The sequence below is a fragment of the Canis lupus genome, chromosome 11 (genome assembly GCF_003254725.2).
Source record: "Canis lupus dingo isolate Sandy chromosome 11, ASM325472v2, whole genome shotgun sequence".
Classification (NCBI taxonomy): Eukaryota; Metazoa; Chordata; class Mammalia; order Carnivora; family Canidae; genus Canis; species Canis lupus.
In genome coordinates this window covers 3,546,131-3,559,930 of record NC_064253.1, presented here as the reverse complement: position 1 = coordinate 3,559,930, position 13,800 = coordinate 3,546,131, and the positions used below count along the sequence as shown (strand labels likewise).

The window sequence follows — 13,800 nt, the reverse complement described above, 5'->3', positions numbered from 1 at the left end:
GCGGGGCGCGGGGCGGCGCGGCGGCGGGGCTGGCGCTGCGAGCCCGGGCGGGGCTCAGGTCGGCGGGCGGTGGGCGGGGGTTGCCCCCCGTCCCCGCCCCCCACATCCGGGGGCCCGGCCGGGCTCGGGGCTGGCGGCGCGCCGGTGAGTCAGGCCGGGTTTTCCCTCCGCCTCTGGGGCAGGCGAGCGAGCGCCGCGGAGCGCGTCCCTCCCTCGCCAATCCGGCTCCAGCGTCCGCCCGCCCGGCCGCGTTTTCCCGGCGTCTGCCGCCCGGCCGCTCCGGCCGCCTCGCGATCCCGCCGGGAGCCGGGGCTCGGAGGGAGGGTTCGGAGCCGCGCGGGGGACCCGCAGCGCGCGAGGAGCGCGGAGCGGCGCCAGCATGGTGAGTGCGACCCGCCGGGGCCGGGGGCCGGGGGCCGGGGGCCGGGGGACTGGGCTCGGGGGTGGGGCCGGCCGCCGAGGTCTCGCTTTCCCGGCGACCTTGGCCGAGCCGCAGCCCTTCGCCGGCGAGGTGCCCGTCTGAGAAGTGGGCGGGGGTGGGGGGCGGTGTGCGCCCAGGTGCCCCCCGCTTCCAGATACTGAAGCGCCGGGGCGCGGGGTCGGGGACCCACCGCGACGCCCCTCCGGAGGGGAGGCGGCGGGTTATGCCGCTCTCAGCAGCCCCTGCAAAGGCGCCGTCTTGGAGCGGCGCCCCGGACCCCTCCGGTGGCTGGGGTGGGGCACGCGTCCTTGGCGCGGGAGCCTGACCTGGGCTTCAAGCGCCCCTGGCTCGGCCGCTCCGGGCGGGCCCCAGGGAAGGGCGGCCAGAGATGCCCCTCCCGCCCCCCAGGTCGTTTGCGGACCTCCCGCAGTTCTGGGGAGCCCACGCCTCCGCCACAATCTTCCCAGGGGGGCAATTCCGTGAGGTTGCCAATATCGTCTGCTCCTCCGCCTTCCCCACGAGACCCCTCTCCCGCCGTCTCCGAGGTATCCCCTTCCTGCTCCAGCCTCCTGCCCTGGAAGGGCGGCAGCTGCCGGCGATCCCGACCTTTGGGGACACTACCAGCTCTTGGCAGCCGGAGCACCATCGCTGTCTGGCCAGAGCCTTTGGCTGAAGGGAGGGCCGGACTGGGGCCAGGCCGCGCGGACAACAGGTCCCTGGCTGTGTCGGGAAAGAGGACTGGGCTGGGACCTGTCACCTCCCACCCTGCACCCAGCGCCGCCCCCCTCCCCCCCCCCGTGCAGATTGGGGCTCTCCTTTGCACCTGGGGCTTAGCCTGGCAGACCCGCAATCTGGGCTCCCATGCCCTCTCCCTGCCCAGCCAAGAAGGGAGCCGAGGCAGGGGGCCATCCTGCGCCCAGTGATCAGCCTCCTCCCAGGGCCCTCCTGGGCAGGGCTCCTCTGCTGGCTGGCTGAGTGTGGGTGTGTATGTGCGAGACTGTGAATGAATGCGGCCAGTCTGCTCGCGCCACTGCCTCTAGCACTAGCAGCTTCCAGGGCTGAGTCCTCAAACAGCAGTGCTTCCACTATTTCTCTTTGACCCAGGCACAAGCAGGAGGAATTCCATGCTGAGGGGACTGGGGTCCAAACCTACCTGGTTGCAGATGCCCTTGGGAAAAACAAGTGTGGTGAGCTGGGCAGATGCACATACACAGTAGTGTGTGGCCATTGGAGGGCTGCTGGTGACCCCTAGCTGGGACAACCATAGAGAAGAGGACATTGCCCAGGGAATCGGAATTGTTCATCATTGTGGGATCTTGGCCATCTGGCTTCTGGGCCTCAGTTTCCTTGCTTGCCCCCCCCCCCCCTACACACACACTAGGCTATTGCAGAGATGAGCTCAGATGACGAAATACAAGGATTCAGAGAAACTAGAGTGGCATATACCTCTACGTGACTCCACAATGATACTAACACTCACTCCGATGGAGTTAAGATGCTGGGCTCTGCCTCTTCAGGTGTCACTGTGGAACTGGGGGGTTTCAGCCTCTCCCGTCGCTGCCCTGGGCACCCCTCACCCACTGGCCCTCTTGGAGCTGGGACATTCCAGTCCAATTCCTCAGGAGCAGCTGCAGACACTCCCTTCAATAAAAGCTGATCCCCCAGCAGGTGGTGGGACCCTCCCCGGGGCCTGGGCTCTGGAGGCGCCAACCACAGCCAGGGTTTGACTGGGAGCTCCCTGCCCACTTGGCTCTGGATGTGCCTGTCAGCCTAGAGGAGGTTCATGGCAGGGTCAGGGTGGGCTTCTAAACCTGGGGAGCCTGTATACATTCTCCAATGTGGCTGAAGGTGACCTCAGGCACGTGCTTTTAGCTCCTGGGCCTCAGTGTCCTCTCTGAAGTGGAGCATGTCAGTATTCTCCACCTGTATACGTGTTGCGAGGCTGTGGTAAGCCCAGCATCAGGCCAACTAACAGATGCTGGGATGCTTCTCTGTGTGTCCTCTCTCTTTTCATGGCCAGGGTGGTTTCCAAGCTTTGTGTTCCTGTCTCTGGGTTGATCCCGGAAGAGATGCCCCTCTATGTCCAGGGCTTTCAGTGCTGCTGGCTAGTCTTGGGACCTGGGGTTGGGAACAGGGGGCCAGCTGGGGCCCAGCCCAAACCTAGCCAGCATGGTGGTGATGGTGGTGGTGGTGGTGGTGGTGGTGGTAATGGTGGTGGTGGTGGTGGTGGTGGTGGTGGTGGTGGTGGTGGAGGAGGGGGTGGTGTCAACCCTGCGTAGAACTCTGAGCCCCACGGCATGTACTGAGCTCTGGGCAGGGGAGCCCTTGGAGGCATTTGGAGGAGGCCTTGCTTTTCGCCCTGTGATCTTCCCAGTGGGGCTACAAGGCACTTGCTGTCTCTCCCTCCCTCCTCCCCCACCAGATCCTCTCCAGCCCAGTCTGCATAGCTGCCCTGGCCTCACCAGGCCAGTCCCTTGGCCTCTAAGCAACGGGGAAGGAATGTGTGCATTGGGGGGTGGAGGGATGGACCCTTTTAGGAATAGGGACTGTCCCCAGACTGAGACCTAGGCAGGGTGGAGCCTCCTGGAAGCCTGGAGGCCCCAGCCCCTCTGGGATAGCTGATATGATAATACAGCCAGAGAAGTTACCTAGGAGGGGTGGAGGGCAAAGGCCTCGGAGGAAGACAAAAGGAAGGGGCTGTCTGTGTCCCCTTTCTCCAGCTCCACAGCTGTTTTTAATTGCTTAGGTCACACGGGGAGAGAAGCCCTTCACCACACACACACACACACACACACACACACACACACACACACCTTTGCATCTAGCTTGGGGTATGGGGAGGACAACTGGATCTCTGAGCTAGAGTAGTGCTAGAGCATTCGCGTGTCATGTGTGTGTGTCCCAGAGGGTGCTTGGCGCCATGAGGGTGACCTTGTGCGTGACTGTGTGTGCTATTGGATGTGACCGCCCGTGCTACGTCCTCTAACTCAGGAGCTGCTGTGCTGTTCACTGACCAGACTGCGGTTTGTGTGCGGTTTGTGCACTCCTGTGGCCCATAGCTGACTCTGCCTAGTTCAAGGGCTCTCCCCTGGGACCTGAGACCCCTTGTGGGGAACAGGGTGCCCATTATCTCTCCTGGAGACAGGAAGCCAGGATCTGCCCCGGGGGAAGTGCGGTGGTGTGTGTTTGGGGTGAAGTGGACTTATTTGACACCCCTGCCACCATGCCCACCCCCATGCTTGCACTTGGTTTCTGGCCCTTGAGACCTTCCACCCCCAGTGTCTCTGTAATGGAACCCCAAAAGGAAGGCAGGGCGGGTGGTCTTCCCCACTTCAGAGATGGGGCAACGAGGCATGGCAAAGGGAGAAGTGATAGTGTTGGGTCCCTGTGGAGAGACTGTGAGGACAGGGCTGGAGACCGGGTTCTTGGCTGTCCACCTCCCTGAGACACAGTGGTGTCTGTCACGGGGTGCACTTGTCGTGGTAAGGAGGTATCTGACTGGGAAGCAGGATACTTCGATTCTAACTCTCTGGGCTGTGGGTGCCGTCCTGCCCTCCCGTCCCTGCTCAACATTCAACAGTCAGGGATCCCTGGGTGGCTTAGCAGTTTGGCGCCTGCCTTGGGCCTGGGGCGTGATCCTGGAGTCCCGGAATCGAGTCCCACATTGGGCTCCCTGCATGGAGCCGGCTTCTCCCTCTGCCTATCTCTCTGCTTCTCTCTCTTTCTGTCTCTCTCGTGAATGAATAAATAAAATCTTAAAAAAAAAATTCAACAGTCATCCTGCTGAGATCACAGGTGTCTCATTACAACCAGTTCTGTGACCTTGGATGAAGCTACTTCATCTTTGGGAGCCCCAGAGCCCTTAACCTTAAAAGAGGGATGACAGCTATATCACGGGACTCAGTGAGACCGCTACACAGGGCTATGTCGCTAGAGGTGGCCAGCACCTGTGATTCCTTAACTGGATGAGTTCCCCTGAACGTGAGTGCCCTGTGACCTCCTCAGAGGCCCTCAGCTGGCCACCGGGTACGGGTGGGGAGCAGGGCCATGCCTCCCCTGCCTGCCACTCCCGGAGAGCTTTGTCTTCCACAAACACAAAACCTGGAAATGGTGGAGGAAGATGGACCCTCCTAACGACCATTGTTTCAAGTGGGAGTGGGTGTCCCGGAGGCATATGGGGGGGGGGCACACAGCTGCTGCTTGCCTGCTGAGTGTCTGTACTGGGATGGAAGCAGCTGCCTGGGGGGCGGGAGGCAGAGAAGGTGGCATTCGCTCATTTGGCAGGTCCTGTCTGCGTCTCTACTGTGTGCTGGTCTCCGGGCTGGACAGGGGATCCGGTGGGGCACTGGGGCCAGGCCCCACCCTTCAGGGTATGATCTCAGCACAGGTGGGAGCTGGTCCCTAACCTGGTCCCTGGGCCACCTGCCGGGGAGGAGGTCATGTCTGAGCAGCTGAACCTGGCTGCAGGCAACCTGTGTTGACCCTGGCTACAGGCCAGGCCCTGAACAGGACCCATCATCCCAGCATCCCTGAGTGATAAGAGTACATTGGAAACTGGAGCCTAACATGTGATTGGCCACACACTGGGCCAAAATTTGGGACCCCCTGCCTGGTGGTGGGTTTTGGAGTGGCTGCCGAGGCAAGGGTGGGCAGGGGCTCCCACTGCCCCTTCTCCCACCACTGCCCCTATGACTATGTGGACACCTGTTCCGGAAACTGGCCATTGTTCCCACCATCCTTCCTCCCCTCGGGCCCTTCCTGTTTGGATCCCTCCCACTGCAACCCCCAACCCCACCCATGCCAGGTGCTTCCCTAGGGGAACTCTGACCCACTGCAGGAAGAGGCCTGAACTGGGTTTTTTCCCCTCCCCAGAGAAAAAGAAGGAATGGGAGTCATAGGCCACCCCCCAGATGGGGTGAGGAGCCTGGTAGGAGAGTGTACAAGGTCAGAGTCAGAGCCTGCGGCTTCAGCTGGCTCAGTCTTGTGGAGAGCCCTATCCTGCTACTCCAGGCCTATCCCCATTTCCCCCAATCACATCAGGCCCGTAGCTGGAGCTGGAGCATTAGGCTGGTGGCTTTGGAGCCTCTCCCCCTTTCTCTTGCCAGCCTAGGAATCCCGTTCTGGATTTTTTCTGGGACCCATATCTGCCTCCTGGGCCTGGGCCAGGTAGGGAGCTGACATAGAGAACGAGCACCTGGTTTCAGGGCATCAGGAAAGTGGGGTAGCAAGGGCCCACCTGCCCCTGATGGAGGCTTCTGATCCCCAGAGGCGGCTGCTGGTGCCCTGTTGAAACTTCATGGCCATAGCCCCAGGCCCTGCTGGCATTGCCATGGGCAGCGTGGGCAGTCTGTTGGAACGGCAGGACTTCTCCCCTGAAGAGCTGCGGGCAGCACTCGCCGGGTCTCGGAGCTCCCGCCAGCCTGATGGGCTCCTCCGGAAGGGCCTGGGCCAGCGTGAACTCTTCAGCTACCTGCACCTCTCTAAGAAGGACGGCAAGAACACCAAGAGGGCCCCTCGGAACGAGCCTACCGACTATACCACCCTCTACTACCGGGAGCATCCTCGGGCCGGTGACTTCAGCAAGACCTCGCTGCCCGAGCGCGGTCGCTTTGACAAGGTGCGTCTCTGAGCCTGCTCTAGGAGGGTGGGGATGGGGAGCTGGGGGGTCTCCGAGGATGCTGGGATGGGGCTGGGACGTGAAAATCCTACCCTGTGCTGGCCGGAGGCTCAGTCAGAGGCCACTGCGTCCCGGTGACATGCACCCCAGGGTCCTCGAGATGATCGTGGAGGCTGTGGGAGCATCGAAGGGCAGAGCCGAGGTCCACCCAGGGCCTCCAACCCACCCTTTCCTCCCGGCAGTGCCGCATCCGTCCAGCGGTGTTCAAGCCCGTGGCGGGCACTGGGAAAGGCTTCGTGTCCATGCAGAGCCTGGCGGCGCACAAGGGTCAGAAGCTGTGGCGTAGTAATGGCAGCCTGCACACACTGGCCTGCCACCCACCCCTGAGCCCAGGGCCACGGGCCAGCCAGGCACAGGCCCGTGCCCAGCTGTTGCATGCCCTCAGCCTGGACGACGGTGGCCCCGAGCCCGAGCCCAGCCTATCTGACTCCTCCAGCGGGGGCAGCTTTGGCCGCAGTCCCGGCACTGGTCCTGGCCCCTTCAGCTCCTCCTTGGGCCATATTAACCACCTCGGGGGCTCCCTGGACCGGGCCTCACGGGTCCCCAAGGAGGCTGGGCCCCTAGCTATGCTGAACTGCCTGCCTGAGCCACCACCACCCTATGAGTTCTCCTGTCCCACCGCCACCGAGGAGGTGGTGGCCGTGCTGCCCGACACCTGTGAGGATCTCAAGAGGGGCCTTGGTGATGAGGACAGCGCCAATCCCTTCACACAGGTAAGGGCACCTGTTCTGTCTTTTGGCATTGGGGTACAGGAAGGACAGGAGGGCCGCCCGCCAGCTCACCTATGTGGCTCTGGCCACAAGAGAGTAAGAAAAGTAGAGGTGGTTATTCAGTCACTCAGACACATACGTGTGAGATGAGGATGTCATGTCCCTGATGGCCCTTGCTAGGAGTTGTGTGGAAAGGAGGAAGAGAGACTCCTGTGTGTTGGGGCCACTTCCTCTTGAGCTCCAGCTGCCGTCGGGTGTTGTGGGGAGGTCTAGCTATGGGAGCTAGCCAGCTGGCAGTGGGTGCCCAGGAGGTGGGGCGGTGCGTGGATCTCCCAGCATGGCAGGCACCTCTTCCCCTCGGCAGGTGCTAGAGGAGCGCCAGCGGCTGTGGCTGGCTGAGCTGAAGCGTCTATACGTGGAGCGGCTGCATGAGGTGGCTCAGAAGGCGGAACGCAGCGAGCGCAACCTCCAGCTGCAGCTCTTCATGGCTCAGCAGGAGCAGCGACGGCTGCGCAAAGAGCTTCGCGCGCAGCAGGGCCTGGGCCCCGAGCCGCGGCCCCCCAGCGCCCTCCCAGAGGCCGACCCCAGCGTGCGACCCGAGGAGGAAGCCCGATGGGAGGTGAGACCAGGCGCCCGGAAACCTTGTGTCCCCCTCGCTGCCTGCCGTCGCGCCCTCTGCCAGCCCCTCCGCCTCCCCGCTCACCCACGCGTTGCCCACGGGGTGCCCCTCCAGGTGTGCCAGAAGACAGCGGAGATTAGCCTCCTGAAGCAGCAGCTGCGCGAGGCCCAGGCGGAGTTGGCGCAGAAGCTGGCGGAGATCTTCAGCCTGAAGACGCAGCTGCGGGGCAGCCGGGCCCAGGCGCAGGCCCAGGACGCAGAGCTGGCCCAGCTGCGGGAGGCGGTGCGGAGCCTGCAGGAGCAGGGGCCCCGGGAGGAGGCCCCGGGCGGCTGTGAGACTGACGACTGCAAGAGCAGGGGGCTGCTGGCCGAGGCGGGCGGCCCCGAGGCCGGAGGGGGTGGCGGGGGCGCCGAGCAGCTGCGGGCCCAGCTGGTGCAGGAGCGGCTCCGCGCCCAGGAGCAGGCGCTGTGCTTCGAGCGGGAGCGGCGGACGTGGCAGGAGGAGAAGGAGCGCGTGCTGCGCTATCAGCGGGAGATCCAGGGAGGCTACCTGGACATGTACCGCCGCAACCAGGCGCTGGAGCAGGAGCTGCGCGCGCTGCGGGAGCCTCCGACGCCCTGGAGCCCTCGGCTGGAGTCCTCCAAGATCTGAGGCCGGTGGATGAGCGGGTGGCAGAAGCACCGCCAGAAAATGGCTTGGACAAGCCCGCCCTGAGGCAGCTGGCTCCTTCCCTACACCATTCTGAGGCAGAAGCTGCTGAAGCCGGCCAGGGGTGGGGAGGCCCACCGGGAGGAGGGGGTCCAGTGGTGCAGTGGGCTGGATAGGGTGCCAAGCAGCAGGAGCCAGGGCAAGACCTCCTGGCAGAGGGGCACCTCGGTGGGGCCCAGCCCTGCTTTCTGGAGTAGATGTGGCCGGGAGAAGGAAGTTGGGGAATGAAGAGCCCCGTGATACAGAAGGGCAGGCAGGAAGGGGGGGAGGCTGGGATGGGAACATTGGCCTCCCCGAGAATAAAACCACATTTTCTACAAGAAGGCCACGGGTGCTACATAGGGCCTGTTCCTGCGGATGGTTGGTGTTAGGGGCCCTTTACTGCACGGTCACGGTCAATGGGAGGGTGTGCCCTCTGCTCCCGTGTGTGCAGCTGCTGGGCATATGTGTTAAATTGGGAAGTGGAGGGATCCTTGTACTGACTCTGCACAGCCCCTTAGCTGCCGTGTGGGCTGAAATTCTTTTCTTCAGTGCCAGTGGGATTTTGCAGAAGGAACAATGCCAGAGAACCCAGAAAAACAAAAGGGCAAGTCAACCAAGGCATTGCTAGAACATGAAACATTCTCTTGGTAGGAAGTCTGGGCCCTGGGTACCCAGCACCCTGCTGGGTTTAGGGCTGGCCTAAGACAGCTTCCCCTGGAGCCACCCAAAGGCTTCAGCAGGGACCTGCCCCTCCCAGAACGCACCTTCTATCTCCATCTAGCTGTGGCGTACCCACCGTCCACAGCGATGGGAGGGGTGCAGGAAGGTACAGGAAGACAGGCAGAGAAAACTTGTGGATGGGTTACATGGTAAAGGGCCTGTACCACAGTGGGGAACATGGCCATTTCCCTGTAGCCACTGGAAGGCCAAGGGATATTTTTAAGCAGGGGTGAGATGTGACCTAATTTGTATTCTGAAAAGCTCTGTCCTGAGAGGAAGCAGCCCTCCACCTCCAGCCCTGCACCAGGCTCCCTGACCGTGGGTTTCAGACCCCTAAAGCCCACTCCCACCCTTAACCTTTCAGCAATCTGGTTTCCCCTCTGGGCTTTTGCTCCCTCTTGGATGGGTGGCCTGGAGCACAGACCCAGTCTGGCAGGCAGGTGGCTATTCCCCACTCCTTGCAGTAAAGTTCAGCGTTCTTATGAGTGTGTTGCTGTAACTGCTGCCAGGCATTGAGCACTTCCTGTCTTCTGTTAGGCCTTGGGTGCATGGGGGCTAACAGTTGAATTAGATAGGCTTCCTGCTCCAAGGGAGTCAGCCCACAGACGTCTCCCCTTCTAGTTGCTGCGGGGCAGCAGCAACCTCTGAGCTGTTTCTTCAGCTCTCTGCAGAAACCCCAGTTTGCACCCTCCAGCCATGATTCCCCCTTCCCAGGGCATGCCTGGCAGCCCCTTGGGCCCCAGCAGGTGGATCCTGGTAGAGTGGCTGTGCAGGGGTACCTGCGGGGCTCTGGAGTATGAGCTGATGTGCCCCACCTTTTTTAGGGTGGAGAATGGGGTGTGTGAATCGTCTGCTGTGGGGATGGTGTGTTTATGGTCATGTAAGTGGCAGGTGTGTGTGGAGCTGTCTTGGTGGTGGGTGTGTCTGGGGGTGTGTTTGGGGCTCCTGTGTTGGGAGGTCAGGAGGGCTGCTTCCTGGTTCCTCCTTCTGCTCTATTTCTTCCCGCCAGCCGCAGCCCCTGTGGCTCTGGCCAGGCTTGGGTAGAGCCTATGGCCAGGACAGACCCCTGCACCTAGCTGAGACCCATCTAGAACCACCCTGAGCCTCGGTCATCTGCCCCAGGGAGGGAAACTGGGAGCACTCAAGTGAGGCAGGCCTATCTCTCACGGGCCTTGGAATTTGTTCCACAGATCCCTCCAAACCGAGGCCTCAGGGCCAGTCACCCTCCAGAAGGCCCTCCCAGAGCTAGATGCTGACCTCAAGCCTGGGTCACTCCCTCCCCACAACCTGGAGCTGGTCAGGCCAGGTGCCCACATGCTTGACAGTGGCTGGGGTCCACCTTTCAGTGTACCATCTCTGCCTAACTCCCCACCCAGCAATTAGAGAGCTGGGCCGGCCAGTACAGCCAGCGGGGAGTGGGTGGGCGGTACCAAAACTTGGCAGCTGTGCCAGAAACCAGGGCTAGACCCAGATGCAGGGGGAAGGGCACAAGGGAGCTGAAGCTGGGGTGGCTCAGAGGGAACCAGATCCTGTTAGCTCATCCCTGCTGGGCAAACCAGTTCCCTGGTCCCCGAGCAGGCTGGGTGGCTCTGGGACCAGCTGATCACAGGTGCCACAGCGGTGGCTCCTGCTTTAGAGTGGCCCCTCCCTCCATTGCCTGGTGGGTCCCTCAGCTCCCCAGCTGCCCAGAGGCACTCCAGCAGACGAGGCTAATTCTCCAGAACCCCCCCACCCTGTGTCCACAGACCCATAGATTTGCTGGTATTTTGGTTTCTCTCCACTGGGCTGTGGGCATTGCCAGGCAGGGCTGTGTCTTCTGTCTTGATCCCTCAGAGTCTGCTCTGACTCCAGCCCAGAAGGCACTGGGGGACTCGAGTCAAGCCCCTTCCCCGACCCTTCCCTGACTGGCATGGGTTTGAGCTGGGGGTGGAGTGGAGTAGGTGGGGAAGTCTCCAGGTCTGAGTGTTAATTCACCATTCACAGGCACCTGTGCCCAGACTGTGGCTGCAGAGCCGGTCACCATCCCCTGCCTGGTGAGGCACTACAACGCCTCCCTGAGGGCCAGGCCTGGGTCTCAGATGAAGAAGCCATAGTGGCAAAGGCCCCTGCCCCCATGACCCTTCCCTGTGGGTAGAGGAGGGAGATAGCTCACATATATGTCCATGGTAGTGACAGGACGAGAAGAATGCAAACATATACACACACTTCCCGCCACGGTAGCAAGTCAGCAGAGCACAGAGAAGTACATTTCTCTGAGACTGAAGGTGGGGGTGGTGGCGATCGGTATTAGGGAGCCTGTCTTCAAAGAAGGTACCTGGCCCACAATGACAGTTCAGACTGTAACTCACCACCCTAGTAGGTGGGGCTTAGTCCTCTATACTGGATTCAGAAAAGAAGAATGTGTTATTTCTTGCAACAAAACAAGAGTGAAATAGGTCACGAAAGGTGGGACATGAGTGCCACGGAATTCAGAGGAAAGCTGGCTCACTTTTCACTGCAGGTGATGAGGGGTGTTTATCTGGGGGAGGGTGACAACAATTGACCACACTTTGGTCAAGTGCTTCTAACCTCTCTTTGCTCCTGACCTTGGAAGGTATCCCTCCTGATTAGTCCAGATCTAGCAAGATTCCTGCCAAGTTAGTTTAGCCAGAGTCCCCCATCGGCCACATCAGATACCCTGTCATCTTCCACCATGCCCAGGTGGTGGCTGGCCTGCCTTCCGCAAGACTCCTGTGAGGTGTGTTCAGCCGGGCTGCCTCCTGACCCCTGGAGGTATCCTCTTAGTAATGTTTCATCCACTGCCCCCCCTCCCCCTACCTGCTCCTTCACCATAAATTTGAATTTTCCTTGTATTTGGAGTTGAACCCACTCTCCCCCCCCCCCCAACTACAAAACCCCCACTGCACTATCCTCTCTGAATAAAGTCTTCCTTACCACTCTTTGACTAGTGTCATGAGTATTGTTTTCTTTAGTGGGGCTAAACCTCTCTGAGGAAAGGAATGTGGGGGGATTTCCTCAGGAGCAGTGGGATGAGGGCATTCAGGATCAGCCAGGATTTGAACCCAAGGAGGCAGGGAGGTGTGGGGCAGTCCTGAGGGAGAGCCCTTTCGAGAAGGGTTTGAGGGGAGGCAAGGCAGCCCCTAGACAGACTGCTAAGCTGGCACAGGAGGACTTCAGCTTCGCTGCTGTGGTTGTGGGTGGGTCCATCAAGTAGCCAAAAGGGAGGACTAGAGCCAGAACTAGCTTTATGTGTGTGTGACCTGTGCAGTCACTCAGGACCACACTCAGAAGGTCCCTACACTTGATACAATGCTCTGCTGTTGCCATCTTGTTTTTTGCATGTGTTTTTCTAGATTTTATTTGAGAGAGGGCAGCATGGGTGGCTCAGTGGTTTAGTGCAGCCTTCAGCCCAGGGTGTGATCCTAGGGACCCCGGATCGAGTCCCATGTCGGGCTCCCTGCATGGAGCCTGCTTCTCCCTCTGCCTGTGTCTCTGCCTCCCTCTCTCTCTCTGACTCTCATGAATAAATAAATAAAATCTTAAAAAAAATTTTTATTTGAGAGAGAGAATGAGCAGTGGGGAGGGGCAGAGGGAGAGAGAGAGAGAGAGAGAGAAGCAGACTCCCCACTGAGCAGGGAGTCCAATGCAGGGCTCCATCCCAAGACCCTGAGCTGAAGCCAAACGCTTTAAAGAACTGAGTCACCCAGGTGCCCCCATCTGCTGTTGCCATCTTGAACTTCTTAATGATGTTTGAACAAGGAGCCTCACATTTTTCATTTTGCTCCTGAGCCTACAAATAATGTAGCTGCTCCTGGCCTGAACCAAAGCCTTGCTAGGAGGGACAGGAACAGAGTAGGAGCAGGAGACTGGTCAGGTGCCACTTGGAGGGTGGCAGGAAGAGATAGGACCTGTAGGCAACTTGAACTCCATGGGCTGAAGCCTGATGCTCCCATGTTCCACAGAGGGCAGGCAGTGTCTGTTGCTACCCTAATGCCACCAGCTATCAGGGGAAGGTCCATCTTTCCCTAGCCTGGCCTTCCATGGCCCACTCAGGGAAGCCAGGAACGCAGTATTTTCAGGAGAACACACCAGGGCTTGTCTTGTCTTCCACAAACCTTTTTACTTTCTTTCTCTCTCTCTCTCTTTTAAGTACATCTCTTGTATACCTGCCTCCCCCCCACCCCAGCTTTTTTAGGGTATAATTTACATACAGAAAATGCTTCCTTTGTGGAGTAGAGTTTTTAGAACTTTGACAAATGCAGAAAGTCCCATAACCAACACTAAAATCAAAATACGGACTTGCTCCATCACTGCCCCCCAAATTTCTGTGTTTCAGTCACTCCTCTCCCCCATCCCCAGCAACCAGTCATCTGCTTTCTGGATACCCTTTCTTTCCTTTTTTTCCTCTCTTTGTGAGCAGTGTATAACCCCTCCACGTATCAGAACATATTACACGGTAGCAAGTAAAACAATAAGACACTGGTGTAAAAATAATACATCTCAATGGAAAGAATGAAGAGCCATAAATGGATTCCATTCTGCAGAAAATCTTTTTTTTTTTTTTTTATTGTGTTTATTTATTCATGAGAGACACACAGAGAGGCAAAGGCATAGGCAGGGAGAGAAGCAGGCTTCATGCAGGGAGCCTGATGGGGAGCTTGATCCCAGGACCCCGGGATCTCGACCTGAGCCAAAGGCAGACACTCAACCACTGAGCCACCCAGGCGTCCTGAAAATCCTTTTTTTTTTTTAAGATTTTATTTATTTATTTATTTATTTATTTATTTGAGAAAGAGAGGCAGAGATAGGGAGAGAGAGCACAAGCAGGGAGGAGGAGAAGCAGTCCCCCCACTGAATAGGGAGCCCTATGTGGGGCTTGATCTCAGGACTCCAGGATCATGACCTGAGCTAAGGCAGATGCTTAACTCACTGAGCCACGCAGGCGCCCCAGAAAATCTTAATG

General features: G+C 59.6%; 1 protein-coding gene across 1 annotated transcript; it reads left to right on the top strand.

Moving 5' to 3' along the window:
- Positions 1–211: 211 nt before the first annotated feature.
- Positions 212–11,781, top strand: N4BP3 (NEDD4 binding protein 3). The gene is made up of 5 exons (XM_025446696.3): positions 212–382; positions 5,688–6,038; positions 6,281–6,811; positions 7,173–7,427; positions 7,542–11,781. The coding sequence occupies exons 2-5, from the start codon at positions 5,718–5,720 to the stop codon at positions 8,076–8,078; spliced, it is 1,644 nt and encodes a 547-aa protein (XP_025302481.1). The 5' UTR covers positions 212–382; positions 5,688–5,717; the 3' UTR covers positions 8,079–11,781.
- Positions 11,782–13,800: the final 2,019 nt, after the last annotated feature.